The sequence below is a fragment of the Narcine bancroftii genome, chromosome 12 (genome assembly GCF_036971445.1).
Source record: "Narcine bancroftii isolate sNarBan1 chromosome 12, sNarBan1.hap1, whole genome shotgun sequence".
Classification (NCBI taxonomy): domain Eukaryota; kingdom Metazoa; phylum Chordata; class Chondrichthyes; order Torpediniformes; family Narcinidae; genus Narcine; species Narcine bancroftii.
In genome coordinates, this window is record NC_091480.1 from 74,583,271 (window position 1) to 74,601,138 (window position 17,868).

Here is a 17,868-nt window from a genome sequence, read left to right on the forward strand (position 1 = left end):
TCTCTCAAGAGAGAAGGTCAATTCAACCATGGTCAGGGGTTGAAGCCACTGCATGAAACAGCTCCTTTTGAAGAGTTCCACTGACCTGGGCACAGCTCTCCTGCAGACTATGCTGGCTCAGCTGGGACTGGAGACGATCGCACTCCTCTTTGTACTGCCCCTCCCGCCACTGGCAATTGCGCAACTTCCTTTGCAGCTCGTCCACCTCATCCTGAAGCAGCCGAACCTGCTCATCCAGCTGATGGGCCATGGACTGGGAGCTCTGCTGGTGCCATGGACTCTCCAGCACTGCAAGCAAAGGCAAACCCATTCAGTCCCAAAGGAAAACCATACCAATTACAAAGGAAATCAAGTGCACTGCCGTTAATTTGCCACATGTAAATTGGAGGAAACAACACCATATATTCCATCTCAGAAGTCTCCATGCAGATGGCAACAAATATCAACCTTTCCAATTTCTGGTAATCCCCTATTATGGAGGACCAGGAACGACCACCCTCCATAACACATCAACAGTTCTGTAGTGGAGAGAGTGAAGAACATCAAGATCCTTGGAGTTCACTTAACTAGTGACCTATCATAAACACACACCTTCTCTCTTGTCAGGAAGGCACAATAGTGACTGCACTTCCTGAGAAAACTGAAGCGAGCAGGATTACCAGACGCCATTATATCACCCTTCTACAGGAGCTCTATCCAGTGTCCTTGCCGGCTGCATCACAGTGTGGTATGGTTGCTGCAGAGAAATGGATCGGAGGTCAATCCACAGAACTAGAAGAGTGGCAGAGAGGATCACTGGAGTCCCATCGACGTGATCTACCGGGATCATTGACTGAAGAGGGCACACAAAATCATTGAGGACCCCATTCAGCCCGCACACAGCATCTTTCATCTGCTCCTATTGGGAAAGAGATACAGGAGTATCACGGCCAACATCACCAGGTTGAGGAACAGCTTCTTCCCAAGGGCAGTGAGAACACTGAACAACCAAGGAACTGCTCACACTGACCATCCGAGACTCTCATATTCATGAAACAATATTTATTTATTTGTATAGATGAATACTTGTCCTGCATAAGTATTGTTTGTCTGTGTGCGTGTGTTCTGTCTGGTGTTTTGCACTGAGAACGCTGTTTCGTTGGGTTGTACTTGTGCAATCAGATGACAATAAACTTGACTTGTCGACTCATTTTCCTTCATGCCTCCTTTCCTCCACCTCCCTAGCCCCTTTCCTTCTCCAGTCAGTGAGTATCTCCCATCACCTCCTCCCCCCTTTCTCCTCCTCCCTTATCATTTGGGCATCTGCCATATTTTCAGCACTCCTGACGAAGGGCTCAGGTCTGAAATGTCGATTGCCTTGTGTTCTTCATGGATGCTGTGTCATCAGCAGTGTTTCTCTAGCCCCAATGTGCCGACTGCTTGGTTTCTGGGCTGATACCTGAATTTGCTCTCAATTGACCTTATCCTCCAGTCCCGCAACCTTCATACTCACCTCCACCTGATCTCTGGAGCATTGGCAAAGGGGGAATACTGTAACACAACAGATCATAAGACACAAAGGAGCAGAAATGCAGCCCATCGAGTCTGCCCCATCATTCAATCATGAGCTGATTCATTTCTCATTCAGCCCACAACCCAGCCTTTTCCACATAACCTTTGATGTCCTGGCTAATCGCAAACCTCTCAATCTCTGTTTTAAATGCATCCAATGACTTGGCCTCCACAACTGCCTGTGTGGCAACAAATTCCATTGATTTACCACCCTCTGGCTGAAGAAATTCCTCCGCATCTCAGTTCTAAGTGGACACCCTTCAATCCTGAAGTTACGACCTTTTGTCCTAGACTCTTCCACCATGGGAAACAACCTTTCTACATCTACTCTGTCTATGCCTTTCCCATTAATGCTCACTACCTCTGGAGATCAGCCACCTCCAATTACATGGGTTGAATCCTGACCTCTGGTGCACTTTCTCCCAGACATCAGGTGCTCCAGTTTCCTCCCACTTCCCATGGACTATCTAACTGGTTAATGGACCGCTGTGAAATATCCTAAGTGTACAGTATAGGTGGGTTGTGTGAGAATTGGGAAGAGTTGATGTTCAAGTGAGACAGAATGGGTTACAGAGGAATAGGTGGGGGAGTGGGATTGCACAGATTTGATGGGAAGAATAGCCTGGTCCTATGTTCTGGCAGATCACTATGATGCAGGCAGCGAACCTCAACAGTCTAAGCTTGACATTTCACACTTTTGTATTTACTGCCCTCCCCCTTGGGTTCTCTTTAAAAATCTATGCTTCTATGCCCACTGTATGCAACTTGAAGCACTAACTATTTCTTCCTCCAGGGGCTCTCCTTGACCTTCTGAGGCTCCTGAGCAAATTTCTGCTTTAATTTCAGAATAAAATGCAGGTGAAATCAGTCGCTGGTGAGACATTGCACTTGCCTTTTACATGGCAGCTGTAATGCGCAGTTGGAATAACCTTGCCTGATATTTAATCATCCAGGAGACTGGCTCTAGGTCCTTGTGACATCAGTGTAAGAAAGGAATTGGAGGAAAAGAGAAACTGGGTGCAGTTGGGTGTAATTTTAACAAACACATCTGATAGAAAACTGAATACATCTGTTGAAGGCCGCAATCACACTTTGCATTCTGTCTGTCCCACAGGAAAAAGGAATCTCAGGGCTGTATGTGATATCATGTATGTATTCTGACAATAAAACTGAAATTGGAAAGAAAAAGTAAAGGGTATCCAACATTTCAGGTCTGGGCTCTTCTTCAGGTACACCTGATACTTCCTCTAGATGCTGTGTGACCTGCCAAGTTTCTCCAGCACATTGCCATATTGCACTGTTACAGTTTTACAGCACTGATGTACAGAATGACAAGCAAGCTTCCTAGTGGGTGGCTTCCTCCTTTAGAACACAGGCTGTCAATGCCTATCGCCCTTTCAAATTCTTCTGGAATGATGCCCCCGATTCCCGTGAATAGGTAGACAATGGAGCTTACCCTGATGGCCACTGGGCAGTGGGCTCAGTCGAATCATCCACTCGTCCTTTGTCTGGAGCTGATTGCTGAATAACTGAACAGAACTGTCCCTCAGCATCAGAGCCTGTTCCAGTCTTTGAATTGTTGAGACGTGATCTTCCACCAGGACCGTCTGTGAGAAGAAAACCATCAAGGATCAGGAAGACGGTGGCTTCAGTTAATGATGCTGCACCTGAGTTGGCTGGATCATGCAGGCACTGGTACCCAAGACAAAGAAAGAGAAGCTGGAGGGACTCAGCAGATCAGGCAGCGTCCATGGAGAGAAATGCTGAGTCAGTGTTCCAGGTCCGGATCCTGCCTCTCGATTTCTACCCATGGAAGTTGCCTGACCAGTTCAGTCCCCCCAGCTTCTCATTGATCATAAGAAAAATGAGCAGGAATCAGCCATTTGGTCTGTCAAGCCTGGCCCATCATCAATAAGATCGCAGCAGCTCACCTTTTCCCCATTAGCCTCAATACGCAAAAGTATATTGATTTGTATCTTAGACATACTTAATGAGGCAACTTCTTCTGCTTCCTTGGGCAGAGAATTCCACAGATTCACTACTCTGTGGGAGAAGCAGTTTGTCTTAAATCTAATGGAAACATCCTTCCTTATTTACACTAATATCCAAATTTCCTTTCACGTTTTCTTCATGCTCTTCCCTTGAAGACATTCATTTTTACATGGTTACAGCTGCAAAGGAATTGATGATTCACTAATGACCTCAGATCATTCATGCACTCCATTCATTCACCCACAGAATAGGGGCATTGATGATATTACCTGTGAAATATGTTGAGAGGAGCCAATGGGGGCTATGTGGAGAAGATACTCCTAAATCCTGCAGGGCACGAAGTTGAATGATTGGGACCCAAAGGTTGAAAGGCAGTCTTTTCAAGGCAGGATGACCTGGAGGAAAGAGGGAGGTGGGGATCCTATGCACCTACAGGTCCTTCTGGGATCAGGAGTGCTGTGCAGTCAGACTTCCTCTCTTTCAGATGAGCCACCTCATGAACTCCTACTGTAACCGAGGAAGAGTGGGGAAGTTTCCACTCAAACCCCATCCTTCAACTGACACGATACTGGCTGTATGAGCTTGCTATGTATAAGTGGGCTGCTGCCTTACGCTGGAGCCTTATCAGACATTGTGCAGGGTATCGGAAAAATTCCACCCACACTCCCTCTGGAAAATTCTTGAAATGGGTTAATCAAAGTCAGTATCTGCTCCCAGCTCAGATTATGGCATAGGGAATGCTTATATGTGAGTGGAAAGAAAAAGGTTGAGAACCACTGTTTTCAGGTCTGATTACACCCAGATAGGCTCAAAGGACAGCTCAAACTGATGGATCCGAGAAAAGGCTGAACATTTTGGCACTCTGGCAGGTGTATGTAAGCTATCCCATTGAGTTCTACTTAGCCCATGTAAGGGAATTTTATGTGTATTATTTGTGTAATTTTTGTATTCAATATTGATTTTTGACATAGTACAAGTTATGGTTTAATTGTTTAATTATTATAATTATAGAATTTGATGTCCTGAACTAAGTTAAGTTAATGTCATAATTATGGTTTTGCTTCTAATTTACAATTGATATGTGATATGTATATATTATTTGCTACCATTAATATACCCTGTGTAAAGGATTTTTGTTAAACTCAATAAAAATATTTTAAAGCAGTGGTTCTCGACCTTTTTCTTTCCACTCACATATAAGCATTCCCTATTCCTTAAGTCATTCCTATGCCATCAGTGCTCTGTGATTAGTAAGGGATTGCTTAAGGTGGTATGTGAGTGGGACAGGATGGTTGAGAATCACTGCTCTAGACCCAATTGTTACTGAAATATTTTGCTTGAGAAAATTGTCATTGGCCCATTTCCTTTGGAGATATGAAACCATGCACATAACGAGTCAATTAGGGACGATTAAAACAATGGTTTTCAAACTTTTCTTTCCACCCACATCCCACCTTAATCAATCCCTTACTAATGACAAATTATGGCATAGGGAATACTTATATGTGAGTGGAAAGAAAAAGGTTGAGAACCAATGTTTTCAAGAGTTCCACCCAGCCCAGTGCGACAGACTCCGCCCATCCCTAATTGGACTTATCAGCCACCCAAGAAGCAACAGAACAAGAGAGGAAGCAGTCTTAAAAAGAGGGATGTACTTTTCTGAGTTCTTGTAAAGCTATTAGGGGTGTCAAACTATGTCAAAAAGAAAGTAGGAGTAATACACGAAAGTCTGCAGACATCGTGACTGAAGTAAAAACATAAAGCTGGAGAAACTCAGCAGGTCAAACCGTGGACAGGCAGTCCCCGGGTTACGAACGCCCGACCTACGGACAACTCATACAAATGAACGGACTACACCTGGCTTCACCGGCTCAAGGAAGGATAATGCGGTCTGCCATTTTGAATCAGATCACATTGCCATTGACGATCAAAATCAGTGTAATATGCCCGTTAGCCTGTATTTCAATGCAAGAAAAGGCTCAACTTACCGACATATTCAACTTAAAGACAGACCTAGGAACAGATTTAGTTTGTAACCCGGGGACTGCCAGTACTTTAGAAAGCAAAGAGTTGGGCATCTGTCTACATTTTGCTCATACCTTGATGAAGGGCTCAAGTCAGAAATGTTGGTTACATTTACTATGTACAGTACACTGTTTCACCTGCAAAGTTTCTCCAACATTGTGCTTTTTCAAATAGAAACTAATCGTTTTTCAAACTGTGTCGACTAGTGTCAATAAATTATGTCTCCTTTACTGAGGGAAGAGCTTAGCAAATGTTGTCTCTTACTGGGAGTCAAAATTCTGTTTATTGTTATATGCACATTTTTTCCTAGAACTAGGGGGTATAGCCTCAAGATTCAGGGGAGCATGTTTAGGATGGAGATGAGGAGGAACTGCTTTTTCCCAGAGGGTAGTAAATCTATAGAATTCACTGCCCATTGAAGCAGCGGAGGCGATCTCGGTAACTATATCGTAGACAAGGTTGGATAGATTTTTTTTAATATACTCACAGTAGGGGAATTAAGGGATAAGGGGAAAAGGCAGGTGGGTGGAGTTGAGTCCATCATCAGATCAGCCACGATCACATTGAATAATGGAGCAGGCTCAACGGGCCGGACGGCCGACTCCTGCTCCTCATGTTCTTACCCCTTGTTTACCCAGTAAAACCAAATGCCGAGTTGAATGTATGTTGGAGATTATGATCTTTTTCATCTCATAGGATTTTTCAGGAATAATATTTGCAGTGCCCTGAAGCTGTGCTGTCTCAAAGGAAATCAAGAATCGGACCACTGTACAGAACCTTTGACACAGTCAGTTCAAGGTTTTAAATGGAAGCTATAACCTGACAAGAAGAGAAAGTGATTTTGGATGGAGCAAAGATACATCATTTTTTACAAACTCTGCTGCCTCAGGGACAGCTTGGTACAACTCAACAGGTCCGACAGGGGCCAATAACAAGTTCACAGGCCAGACCTTTGAAGCAGGTTAGCTTAAAATCCCAGCAGGCCCTGTTTTCACAAGATGCTTTTGAAACTATTCCTCAGAATCAACCTTTGAGCATCAGCGGCTAAAAATAGAAGCAGGGAAAAGAGAAAACACAGCTTCTCACTGCATTTATGTCATGGATTTGAACCAGATCAAACACAAAAATTCCAAATCAACTTAAGAAAAATAAAGAGCTCCGCTGCTCAAGATTTTAATCTCAAAAATGTTAACCAGCTTTTAAGAGGAGTAGAACAGCACTGAGATTACATCATTAACTAGCAAATTCAGAAACCTGGAAATTAGTAACAGCATTCAAAAGATTCCACTTCTAACAAATGTCTTTTGAGGAAGAGATCTCCTAAAAACTTCAACCCCAAATTTTGCTTCATACACAGTAAATGACAGGGGCCACAAGAGGGTTGACGTTCAGAGAGATCTTTTGGGTGCAAGTTCATAACATCCTGAAAGTGACGGCACAGGTGGATAGGTCAAATTTAAGAGACATTCGGTTTGCTTGACTTTATACACCGAGGCACAGAGTACAAGAGTCGGGATGTTATATTGCAGATCGGCTGCAATCAGACCATTGCGCACAGTTCGGTCACCACGCAGCAGAAAGGATGGGGTAGTAATAGAGAGAGTCCAGAAGAGGTTCATCAGGGTATGGCCTGGAATGGAGGGCTGAAGTTAGAAGGAGAGATTGAGCAGATTGGGTTTATTTTCACTTGCAGGAGGTGGTGGGATAACATTATAGATATTTATAAAATTATGAGGGTGCATTGACAGGACAGTCAGAATCTTTTTTCTTCCACAAGACAGAAGAGTCTACAACTAAAGGGCACAGGTTTAACAAGAGGGGAAAATTTTAATGGAGATCTGAGGGATAGGTCTTTCACATAGATGATGATGAATATCTGGAAGGAGGTGGCAGAGGAGGTGGTGCAGGCAGATACAATTAATGGAGGAATATAACATTATGAGAGGCATAGATAAGAGAAAAACACCTTTTTCCTGGGGCGACCATAACAAGTAGCAGAGGATGTTAATATAGTGGAGGAAAGTTTAAGGACAAGGTCGGAGTTAAGTTTCTTGTTTTTGGGTGGCACGGTTGGTGTAGCGGTTAGCACAATGCCGTTACAGCACCAGAGGTCGGGACGGGGGTTCGAATCCCTGCTCAGTCTGTAAGGAGTTTGTACATTCTCCCCATGTCTGCATGGGTTTTCCCCAGAGCCTTAGGTTTCCTCCCACCGTTTGAAACATACTGGGGGGGGGGGTTGTTGGTCAATTAGGTGTAAATTGGGCGGCACAGATCTGTGCGCTGAAATGGCCTTTTACCTTGCTGTATGACTATATTTAAATTTGATTTAAGCCAGAGAGTGGTGGTGGCCTGGGATGCATTGCCAGGGATGGTAGTGGAGGCTGGTAAAAGCCAGACAGATGGGGGCAAGAACACTAGAGGGTTATGAGCTGGGAGGGAGGGAGGGATTAGATTGATCTGGAATAGGTCAACACATCCTGGGCCAAAGGGCCTGCGCTGTGCTGCAATATTTTGCATCTCAGAAGCATTTGGATAGGAAAGGCCTTTGTGTCAGCACGAGGTAGGTTGGCAGACAGGGTCTCTTTCTGCTCTGAACAATATGGGAACTGTCTAGCCTGTGCAACAACTCCTCATGAAACAGCCCACCCATTCCAGGTACAAGTCTTGTGCACTTCCTCTTAGTTGCTTCCTACACATTTACCTCAATTAACCTACAACCCTGTACGTTTTGAACCCTTCTGAGCCTCTCTGAATCCATTCTAAAGTCTTCACATCCTTCCTATAATGAGGCTGTAATATGGTAATTAAAGACCAGGTTCAACTTCAGTCTCTGTAAAATATTGGTGAATAGTAAAGCTATGGGAAATGAGTAGCAGGCCAGACTATACGCTATAAAGAAAGAGAAAACAGGAGCCAAAGTGATACTGATGGCGGAACCCCAGTTCCTACACATTCACCCCTTCATAGTACTTGAGATATGGTCGCATCAACCTCTTATCCATTGGAAGCACTCCCATTTTTAAGTTCATTTTCTCCAGTAATAAATGAGGTCTTTCTGCTAGCTTTCCTTAGAAGGTGCTTCACCTACACACTACCTTTGATGAACAATAAAAGTGGTGCGGCTAGCCCAATACTGTTACAATGCCAGGTTAGAATCCGGCACTGTCTTTCCATTGACCTTGTATCTGTGTGGGGTTCCTCCAGGTGTTCCAGTTTGCTCCCACCGCACAAAACATATGGGGGTTGTAGGCTAATTGGATGTAATTGGGTGGTACAGGCTTTTGGTCCAGAAGGGCCTGTTACAGTGCAGTATGTCTAAATTTTAAAAAAATACATTTACTCATCCATTTCCCTCAAAACTCTCAATACTTGTATTTCTTTATTTCCATTTTCTTAACCAAAATTAACAATTGTTAGATCTTTGACAACCCAGTCAACATCCCTCTGTATTCTCCTGATGCTCCACAATGGACATTCCTGCCTACCTTTGTGCCAACAGCCAATTCCATAACCTTTAATACCTTCATCTAAGTTATTTCTATTCATCTTAAAATGCTGAGACCCAAGTGCCAATCCTTGGGGCACAACACTTGTTACATCTTTCCAACTGGAAAAAGATCATCCATCTGTGCCAACTTTGTTCCCTATTAACCAGCTACTCTTCTATCCCTGCCAGTGTGCTACCCACTAGACAAAGCTCTTATTTTTCTCCTATCATCTTTGATGAGGCACCTTAAATGCAGACTGATCCTCTTTATCCACAGCACATTAGTTCTTCAAAAGAACTCCATTAAGTAGATGAGTCTTTCTGTAGAGTAATATAATGCAGCACCAGTTATCCTATATTCCAACAGCAATCTTAAAGGCCATCATTAGTGAAGTAGACAGCAACACTATCTGGGATACTACTGCCAACTAACCCGATCAGAAAGTGACAGGGGTATTAACTCACTGAGAAGCAAAGCAATGATTCAGACACAACACTGAATTCGAGTGGTAATGTACCATTTCTTCCAGCTGGTTGTTGAGGTTTTCTTTCTCCAAACGTATCTTTTCGTAGGCTTGAATGACCTCTTCCAGGTGATCCTCCCTCTCTTTGCTATCTTGAAGCTGAAAATTAATTAAAATTGATTAATTAAAATCATCATCTAATTGATGAAATGCCCAAGGGGATCCATCTGCTTGACGGGAGTGGACCAGTTACATGGTACTGTACTGAATCTAACACTCTCTTCTTTATTATATCCAAGCTGAATATATTTTAACTCTTCTTTCCAGGAACTTAGGAGACTCTGGCTACGCCAGCATTTATTGTGAATCTCTGAAAGGGTGATTGGCCAGTAGTAGACAGTGTGGTAAAGGTATGCCAGGGTGTTGTGTAAAAAGTGGTTGAACAGAGAGATGGGGAAATGATTCTAGGTGCAATGATTGGTCAAGATTTAATTGGTGGGTTCCAAAGGCAGAAAGGGCAAGTTTCCACACAGAAAGAATTTAGGGGGTTGAGGGAGGATGGATGGAGGGCAGCAGTGAGACTTGCAGGGCAAGCCTTACAAAGAGCTGGCCTAGACTGTGGGCTGAATGACCTCTTTCAATCCTACAACTATTCTTTGATTCTGTGATTTAAATTCATCAACAATCTATTTCTACGTCAGGATGGCGTGCAACCCGAAGGGGAACCTGTACGTGCTGATGTTCCCGTCTGCCTGCTGCCATCGTTGTATTTTGGTGTAGAAGGTGCTTTCTGAGAAGCCAGAGGAGTTGCCAATGTGCACTGTCTACATGGCACACAGTGCTGCCACTTTACTGTGCGCTGATGGAGGTATTGGGCAGCAAATGGGATGCCAGGCAATCATGCTATTTTCTTTCTGTTTGACAATTCTGCCGTCAGCATCATCTTGGGTCAGGTTTTCTCTTTCTTTATAATGTATAGTTTGGCTTGCCACTCATTTCCCACAGCCTTACTATTCGACAATATTTTATACAGACTAAAGCTGAACCTGGTCTCTACCTGCTCCTGAAGTGCCATATTACAACCTCATTACAGGAAGGATGTGAAGGCTTTGGAATGGATTCACAGAGCTTCAGAAGGATTCAAAACATATAGCGTTTATATTGTGCTGTAATTTAAATACAAATTTAAAAATTCTTTTAAATTAAAATGTTTTTAAAAAATTAAAAATTAAAATTTACCAGGATACTGCCTGGTTTAGAGGGTTTGAGATACGAGGAGAGGCTGGACAAATTTCAGTCGTTTTCTCTGGAGCGCCTGAGGCTGGGAGATATAAAACTATGAGAGGCAGAGATAGGGTGGACAGAATCTTTGACCCAGGGTAAAATGTCACATGCTAGAGGACATATGTTTAAAGTGAGGAGGTCGTTAAAGGAGATCTGGAGGACAATGACATAATGCAGAGTGGTGGGTGTCTGGAACAGTCTGGCACAGGTAGAGGAGGAAGCAAATAGAATAGTCACATTTAAGAAACTTCTAGATAGAAACATGAATCCACATGGCATAGGGATATGTATCATATACAATCACCAGTGTTTTAGTTTAATTTGGACATTTAGATTTGCACAGATATCACGGATGGAAGGGCCAGTTCCTCTCCATGAAATTATCCTCTGAGTGAGGTGTTGGTAAATGTGAAGCTATCCTCTTTGGAAGGAAAATAGGAAAATCAGATTATTATTTAAATGGCAAGCGATTGCAGCATACTGCTGTGCAAAAGGACCTGGGCGTACTTGTGCATGAATCACAAAAGGTTGTTTTGCAGGTGCAGCAGGCTGTCAAGAGGACAAATGGAATGTTGGCCTTCATTGCACGAGGGATTGAATTTAGGAGCAGGGAGGTTATGTTGCAACTGTACAAGGTCCTGGTGAGGCCACATCTGGAGGACTGCATGCAGTTCTGGTCTCCTTACTTGAGGAGGGGTGTACTGGCTTTGGAAATGGTGCAGAGGGTGTTCACCAGGTTAATTGCAGGGATGAGAGAGAAAGAGCCAATGAGGAGAGATTGAGTTCCCTGGGACTGTACTCGCTGGAATTTAGAAGAATGGAAGGGGATCTTAGAGAAATGTATAAAGTTCTGAAAGGCTTAGATAAGATAGAGGTAGATAAATTGTTTCCATTGGTGAGGAGACTAGAACGAGGGGGCATAGCCTCAAGATTCAGGGTTGTAGATTTAGGATGGAGATGAGGAGGAACTGCTTTTCCCAGAGGGTGGGGAATCTGTGGAATTTGCTACCCAGTGAAGCAGTGGAAGTGACCTCAGTAAATATACTTAAGAAAAAGTTGGATAGATATTTACATAGTAGGGGAATTAAGGGATATGGGGAAAAGGCAGGTCAGTGGAGATGAGCCGATCATCAGATCAGCCATGATCTCATTGAATGGCGGAGCAGTTTCGACAGGCCGGATGGCCGACTCCTGCTCCTATTTTTTTTGTTGTTTATGTTCTTCCTCACATCCCTTCTGAACCTCTTTCTCCTCCCTTTAAACCCACCCCCTTTGGCTGACAAGGACTGACAAGAAGCACATCCTATAAACACAACTCAAACCTGATTCCTGAGATGGTCCAGCTGTTCCCTTAGACATCTGTTCTCATTACGCAGCAGGGTGACATCAAGCAAGCCTTGGGGTGACTTCCTTCCGTCTCCACATTCATTAGAGATGGAAAACTGGGAAATGAAGGAGAAGAGAGCTGGAACATCAGCAGAGAAAGGCCATTGAGCTCCTCCAGCATGATTCATTATTGGTTAAGGTTTTGATTGCTACCATTTTCAGCCCTGTGTCCTTGTTGAGCACCTGCAGCCATCTGAGAGAGAATTCTTCCCATCCCAATCATCCTCCAACTTTGTTCTTCAACCAGTCATGGCTTAGTTAGTAACATTCTGTGTCTTGATAAGGAAGCTAAAGGTTTAGGCCACACTCAAGAGAAAGACTTCAACACAACCATCTCATCTTATAGTCTAATACCAGCGTGTTGATCCATGGATAAGAAGATTTTAAACCAAGGCCGTGTCTCATGTGAGCTTCAATTGCATTGTTTGAAGAGGAATGGGGGGGGGGGGGGGGTCATTGAACGTCACAATGATGCATCATGGGAACAGGCTCTTCAGCCCACTGTAAAAGAGCCAGCCATCTACTGCATAAACGTCGAATCTTGTGGACCAAATTTTAGAGCAAAATTTAGGGAGTCGACTATTACACGCACACTTCTTTAGACCACGGTAAGTGCCTGCATTGTTCAAGGTGTTAGAAGCTTGGATAGGCGGGCGGCCACGCCCTAGGCAAGCTCATGGTTGGGTTGTCAGGTGTTCCAATAGGCAGGCGGCCGGAGCCCAGGTGAGAGACTGCAGTTGGGTTTTCGGAAGCAGCGATGGGCCTAGGCGAGAATCCGCAGTCAGGGCATCAGGAGCTGCAGTGGGCAGGCAGCCGGGGCCAAGGCAAGAGTCCGTGGTCGGGGCGTCAGGAGCTGCAGTGGGTGGGGAGCCGGGGCCTAGGCGAGAGTCCGTTGTCAGGGCGTCAAGAGCTGCGGTGGGCGGACAGCCGGGGCCTAGGCGAGAGTCTGCGTTCTGAGTGTTAGGAGCTTGGATGGGCAAGCGGCCAGGGGCAAAAATAGAAAGGGTCAACTTTTACACACGATACATGGAAAATACCAGATTTTGGGGCCAAATCAGCAGGGGGGTAGAGGTGGTGTTGACTATTACATGTATATACTCAGTATACCAAACTCATTTCCCAGCACTCAGACCACAGCCCTTCTGCTCCAGTAATCATCAAAGTACTCAGTTAACGTTGTGAAGGACTTGCTTCTATCATCTCATCAGATTTCAACTACCCAACATGGCTAAAATCAAATCCTACTCCAAATGTCCTACAAATCTTAAGCCCCTTTCACACTTGCATCCCACTAAATTGGGTGTTCAGTAGCCTGGGATAGGAATGGGGATTTGGCTTTTCACACTTGACCACTCCTAACTGGGACATTGATGCTTTCACACTTGCAAGGAGCTGTCCCCGAAGTTAGGACTGCTCTACCTTCTACCAGTGATGTCACGACACATTGAGCAATGGTGGACCTCCCCTAAATCCTGATCAATGTATTATGATCTTATATTTGAACAAAATTAATCATGCCTAATTATAACTTTATATACAGCACAGTATGAGCCCTTCAGCCCCTGTTGTTGTGCCGACCTATGTAAACTTTTATAAGGGACTGAGGGAAAGAGCAAGTAATTTTTAAACAGGGTGGGAAAGTTGGTAGCACTATCGTGTACAATGTATAAATACCGTCGGATAAAGCAACGGCTGACCTGCCCTCCCAGAATGCCATGTAGCAGAGAAAGGGCTGTATGCCTGGCTGTATGCATGGAGCATTCATAGAGGAGTTTCTCTGTTGCACAGCATTCTGGGAAGTCAAGTCCACCATTGCTTTCTTTCCAGTCTTTATAAATTGTGCATTATAGCACTACCAATTTTCCCACGCTGTTTAAAAATTGAACGCTATTGCTATTTTTTTCCTCTCTCTCTCTCTCTCTCTCTCTATCTCTCTCTCCCCATCTGCAACTTTCCCATGCCAAAGTTTATACCTTCATTTTAATCTTTTCTTCCTTCACTCATGCAAAAACTTGCCTGATTGCAATGCCAGCATCTGCAGACACCAGGGATTGTACTAGGGGTCGAGGCTGTCAATCCCCAGTGTGAGATGACGTCATCTGACGCCGGCATTGAGCTGATTTTGCTTTCACACTTACCACTTTAAAGGCTGATTGGTGTTTGATTCCTGGGAACACTTGCAAGTGAGAAAGGGGCTTTAGTTTAAACCTATGGCTTGTGCTGAAAGACACATCTGCTGAGGGAAAAGTATCTCACTATCTATCCACCCCCCAAAGTCCCAAAATACTTCAAACTCCCTCAAACAGCTGTGCAATAACCGCCAGATTGTACTGCATTTTGAGGAATTATTTCTGACCAGGACGTCAAGGACAACACCCCTGCTCTTCAGACGACAGAAAATTTGATTCTCTTTAAGAAGGATCCCAAATAATAAGAAACTTGTGGAGGCATGAATGATTGAAAAGATGCAATTTCAGAGCTCAAGTCCGGAACAGATGACAACCAATGCAAATGGTTAGTTTGCACAGGTTCAGAGAGTGTGGAGAAGGGTTAGGGCAGTAGGGGGATACAGAGACAGCAAAAGCGATATTCGTGAAGGGATGTGAAGCAAAATTTTAGAACTGAGATCGCACAGGGTAGGAACCTATTATGCATCCTGGAGAAGGGTTTGGGCGGCACGGTTAAGTGTAGTGGTTAGCGCAACGCTGTTACAGAGCTGGCAACCTGGCTTCGAATCTGACCTTGTCTGTCAGGTGTTGGCCCATTCTCCCTGTGTCTATGGGGGTTTCCTCTGGGCACTTCCACCCTCCAAAAAAAAAAAATATATATATATATATATATCGTACGGGAGTTGTAGGTTAATTGGGTGTAATTGGGCAGCATGGGCTCATGGGACAGCAGGGCCTGTTACCGTGCTGAATGTCTAAATTTAAAATGGAAAATTTAAATTTAATTTAAAATTTAATACAAATCTAAATTTGATTTAGTTATCGATAAGAAGATACGTTTGAAAACAGACTGCCAGAATTTTGATGCTTTAACCTAAACCTGCATCTACCAATGAACAAGAGCCCTTTGTTGCATGAGTATGCTTCCAAATTAACTATTTCTATTGGGGTGGTTTAATTGTTAACCTGGTCCCAGAATCCTATTTGTTAATTCCCTTGTGCTTCATTCCAAATTTCCTTGAAAAGAAAATCAGATTTTGATTGGCTGATTTCTGCACATTTGCTGGGCTTCCCTTGCATCTGAGATGATTGAAGAGCACAAAACCTGACCCATTTTCACACACACTTACACTGTAACCCATTCACCTACATTAGGCTATATTTAGATGCAAGCATGAGCTCCCTTGCTGCCAACTGCTTTGGTTGTAGCTCAGTGGATTCCAACTTTAACAAGAGGAACTTTCTGCTTGCAATCTCTGCGTGAAGGATCTCTATGAGGAAGGCAGAGGTGTGGCTACACAATATGTCCACTGAATGGATAGCAAAGGTTCAGAGGGATATGGGCCGAATACAGGCAGGTGGGACATGTGTGGGTGTGAATTTTGATCGGCATGGGTAGGATGGGCCGAAGGGCCTGTTTCCACATCATATGACTCTATGATTCCAAACATAGGTAGTAATGTGGACCATTAATTTTGCTGGCACATTAAAGATCTTGCCCAAACCTTCAACTCACACCAAAACAGCTCAATGTAATTTAATGTGTAAACCAGACTTTTAAATGGTCTTTTCAACATATTTACCTCAAATTTGGCAAATTTTACATCCTCTTGTTTAGAAGTATACCTTAATTAACTACCATGGTGCTGAGGGGGTAGAAAAGGGAAGATATGGAGATAGAGGGAATTCTGGCAAATGTGAATGGCTATTGCTTTCAAATACACCTGCTCTGCCACCACATGCCTGACTGTTGCCTTGTCCAAAAGTCCAACACTCTCATCTCAAAGTGTTTGCTTTCTTCCCCACAATGGTATTGTTTATTGTTGCATGTTCTGGTATACAGTGAAAAGCTTTGTTTTGCATGCTATACAGGCAAGTCAACTCATATTTAAGAAGAGCAGGTAGTGCAGTAATAAAACAAATGTGAGGATGTGGTGTTACAGAGAGTCACAGGGTGCAGGTGGGGTGTTACAGTGAGTCACAGAGGGCAGGGTGCGGTGTTACAGTGAGTCGCAGAGGGCAGGGTGGGGTGTTACAGCGAGTCGCAGAGGGCAGGGTGGGGTGTTACAGCGAGTCGCAGAGGGCAGGGTGGGGTGTTACAGCGAGTCGCAGAGGGCAGGGTGGGGTGTTACAGCGAGTCGCAGAGGGCAGGGTGGGGTGTTACAGCGAGTCGCAGAGTGCTGTTAAAAAGACAAAGTGCAGGACACAGAGAACGATACATCTTTTAGCAATTACAGGACATTTACGAGTCTGATAACAGCAGGAAAAAAGGTCCTTGAATCTGGAGGTTCATGTGTTGAAGCTGATCTATCTGCTGCCTGATGGAAGGAGGGAAAAGAAAAGATTGGGGTGGGATGGATCCTTTAATAAGAAATGAGGTAGGTGCAGGATAAATACATATCAAAAAAGAGGAAATATTAGAATGGAAAAATGTCACAATGGTGGCTGACAAGGGAAGTCAAGGCAATGCAAAAGAAAAAAAAGAGAGGAAATACAAGGAAGCAAAAATCAGTAGGAAGGTTAAGGATTGGAAAGCTTTTTAAAACTTGCAGAAGGGAACTAAAAGTTCATAAGGAGGGAAAAGATGAAGTATGAAAATAGACTATCAAATAATATCAAAGTGGATGCAAAAAGCTTCAAGAATAAAACAGAGGTGAGAGTAGATATGGGACCACTAGAAAATGACGCTGGCGAAATAATAAATGGGAGACAAGGAGATGCAGAGGAACTAAACTAGTATTTGGCATCAGTCTTCACTGTGGAACATATTAACAGTGTCCCAGATGTCAAAGGGTGTCTGGGAAGGGAAATGAGTGCAGAGGCTGGGAGAAAGTGCTCCAAAGCTGAATGATCTAATGATGGATAAGTCTCCTGGACCAGATAGATTGCCCCCTCAGGTTATGAAAGAAGTAGCGGTAGAGATTGCAGAGGCACCGGTAGTGATCTTTCAGGAATCGTGAGATTCAGGTATGGTCCAAATTACACAGTGCAATATTTTAATGTCCTAAGTGGTAGATTCATCCCCAAGAACCATCTCAATGCACAGTTGTCCCTGTTTGGAATATTACCTTGCGCTCCTCCACAAATGTGTCAACACGCTGCACTGACAACAAAACACAGTGGTAATATCAATCAACACTAAATACACAGCAAACTTTATTTTACTTACTCCCTCATAAAATGAGGAATGTTTTTGACAGTCATTATTGTCCATCCCCAATTTCATCGGTGGCTCTTGAAACACTTAAAGGGCCCAATTGGAGGAGTAAGCCGACTCCCTTCCCTAAAGAATATTAATGAACTAGTAAAAACATCGAAATGCTGGAGGAACTCAGCCGGTCTATTCAGCATCTATGAGACAAAGATATGTTGCCGATGTTTCGGGCCTGAGCCCTTCAAGGAAAATCAGAAAAGGCCGAAGCAGGAGATATCAGAAAGTCTCAGACTTTAAACAGTGGTGGAGGACTCCCCCATTAATATTGACGTCTCTGGCTTTCGTTCACACCCTCCA

General features: G+C 43.9%; 1 protein-coding gene across 3 annotated transcripts in view; it reads right to left on the bottom strand.

Annotated features, from left to right (window-relative positions):
• The window catches only part of tbkbp1 (TBK1 binding protein 1), a 130,893-nt gene that overhangs the window by 87,378 nt on the left and 25,647 nt on the right, over nucleotides 1-17,868 (bottom strand). For all 3 annotated transcript variants that reach the window (XM_069906864.1, XM_069906863.1, XM_069906865.1), the window contains exons 3-6: nucleotides 12,126-12,245; nucleotides 9,574-9,678; nucleotides 3,008-3,158; nucleotides 86-288 (exon numbers count right to left, since the gene is read on the bottom strand). In XM_069906864.1, the coding sequence (XP_069762965.1) occupies nucleotides 86-288; nucleotides 3,008-3,158; nucleotides 9,574-9,678; nucleotides 12,126-12,245 (579 nt within the window). The remainder of the gene's footprint in view (nucleotides 1-85; nucleotides 289-3,007; nucleotides 3,159-9,573; nucleotides 9,679-12,125; nucleotides 12,246-17,868) is intronic.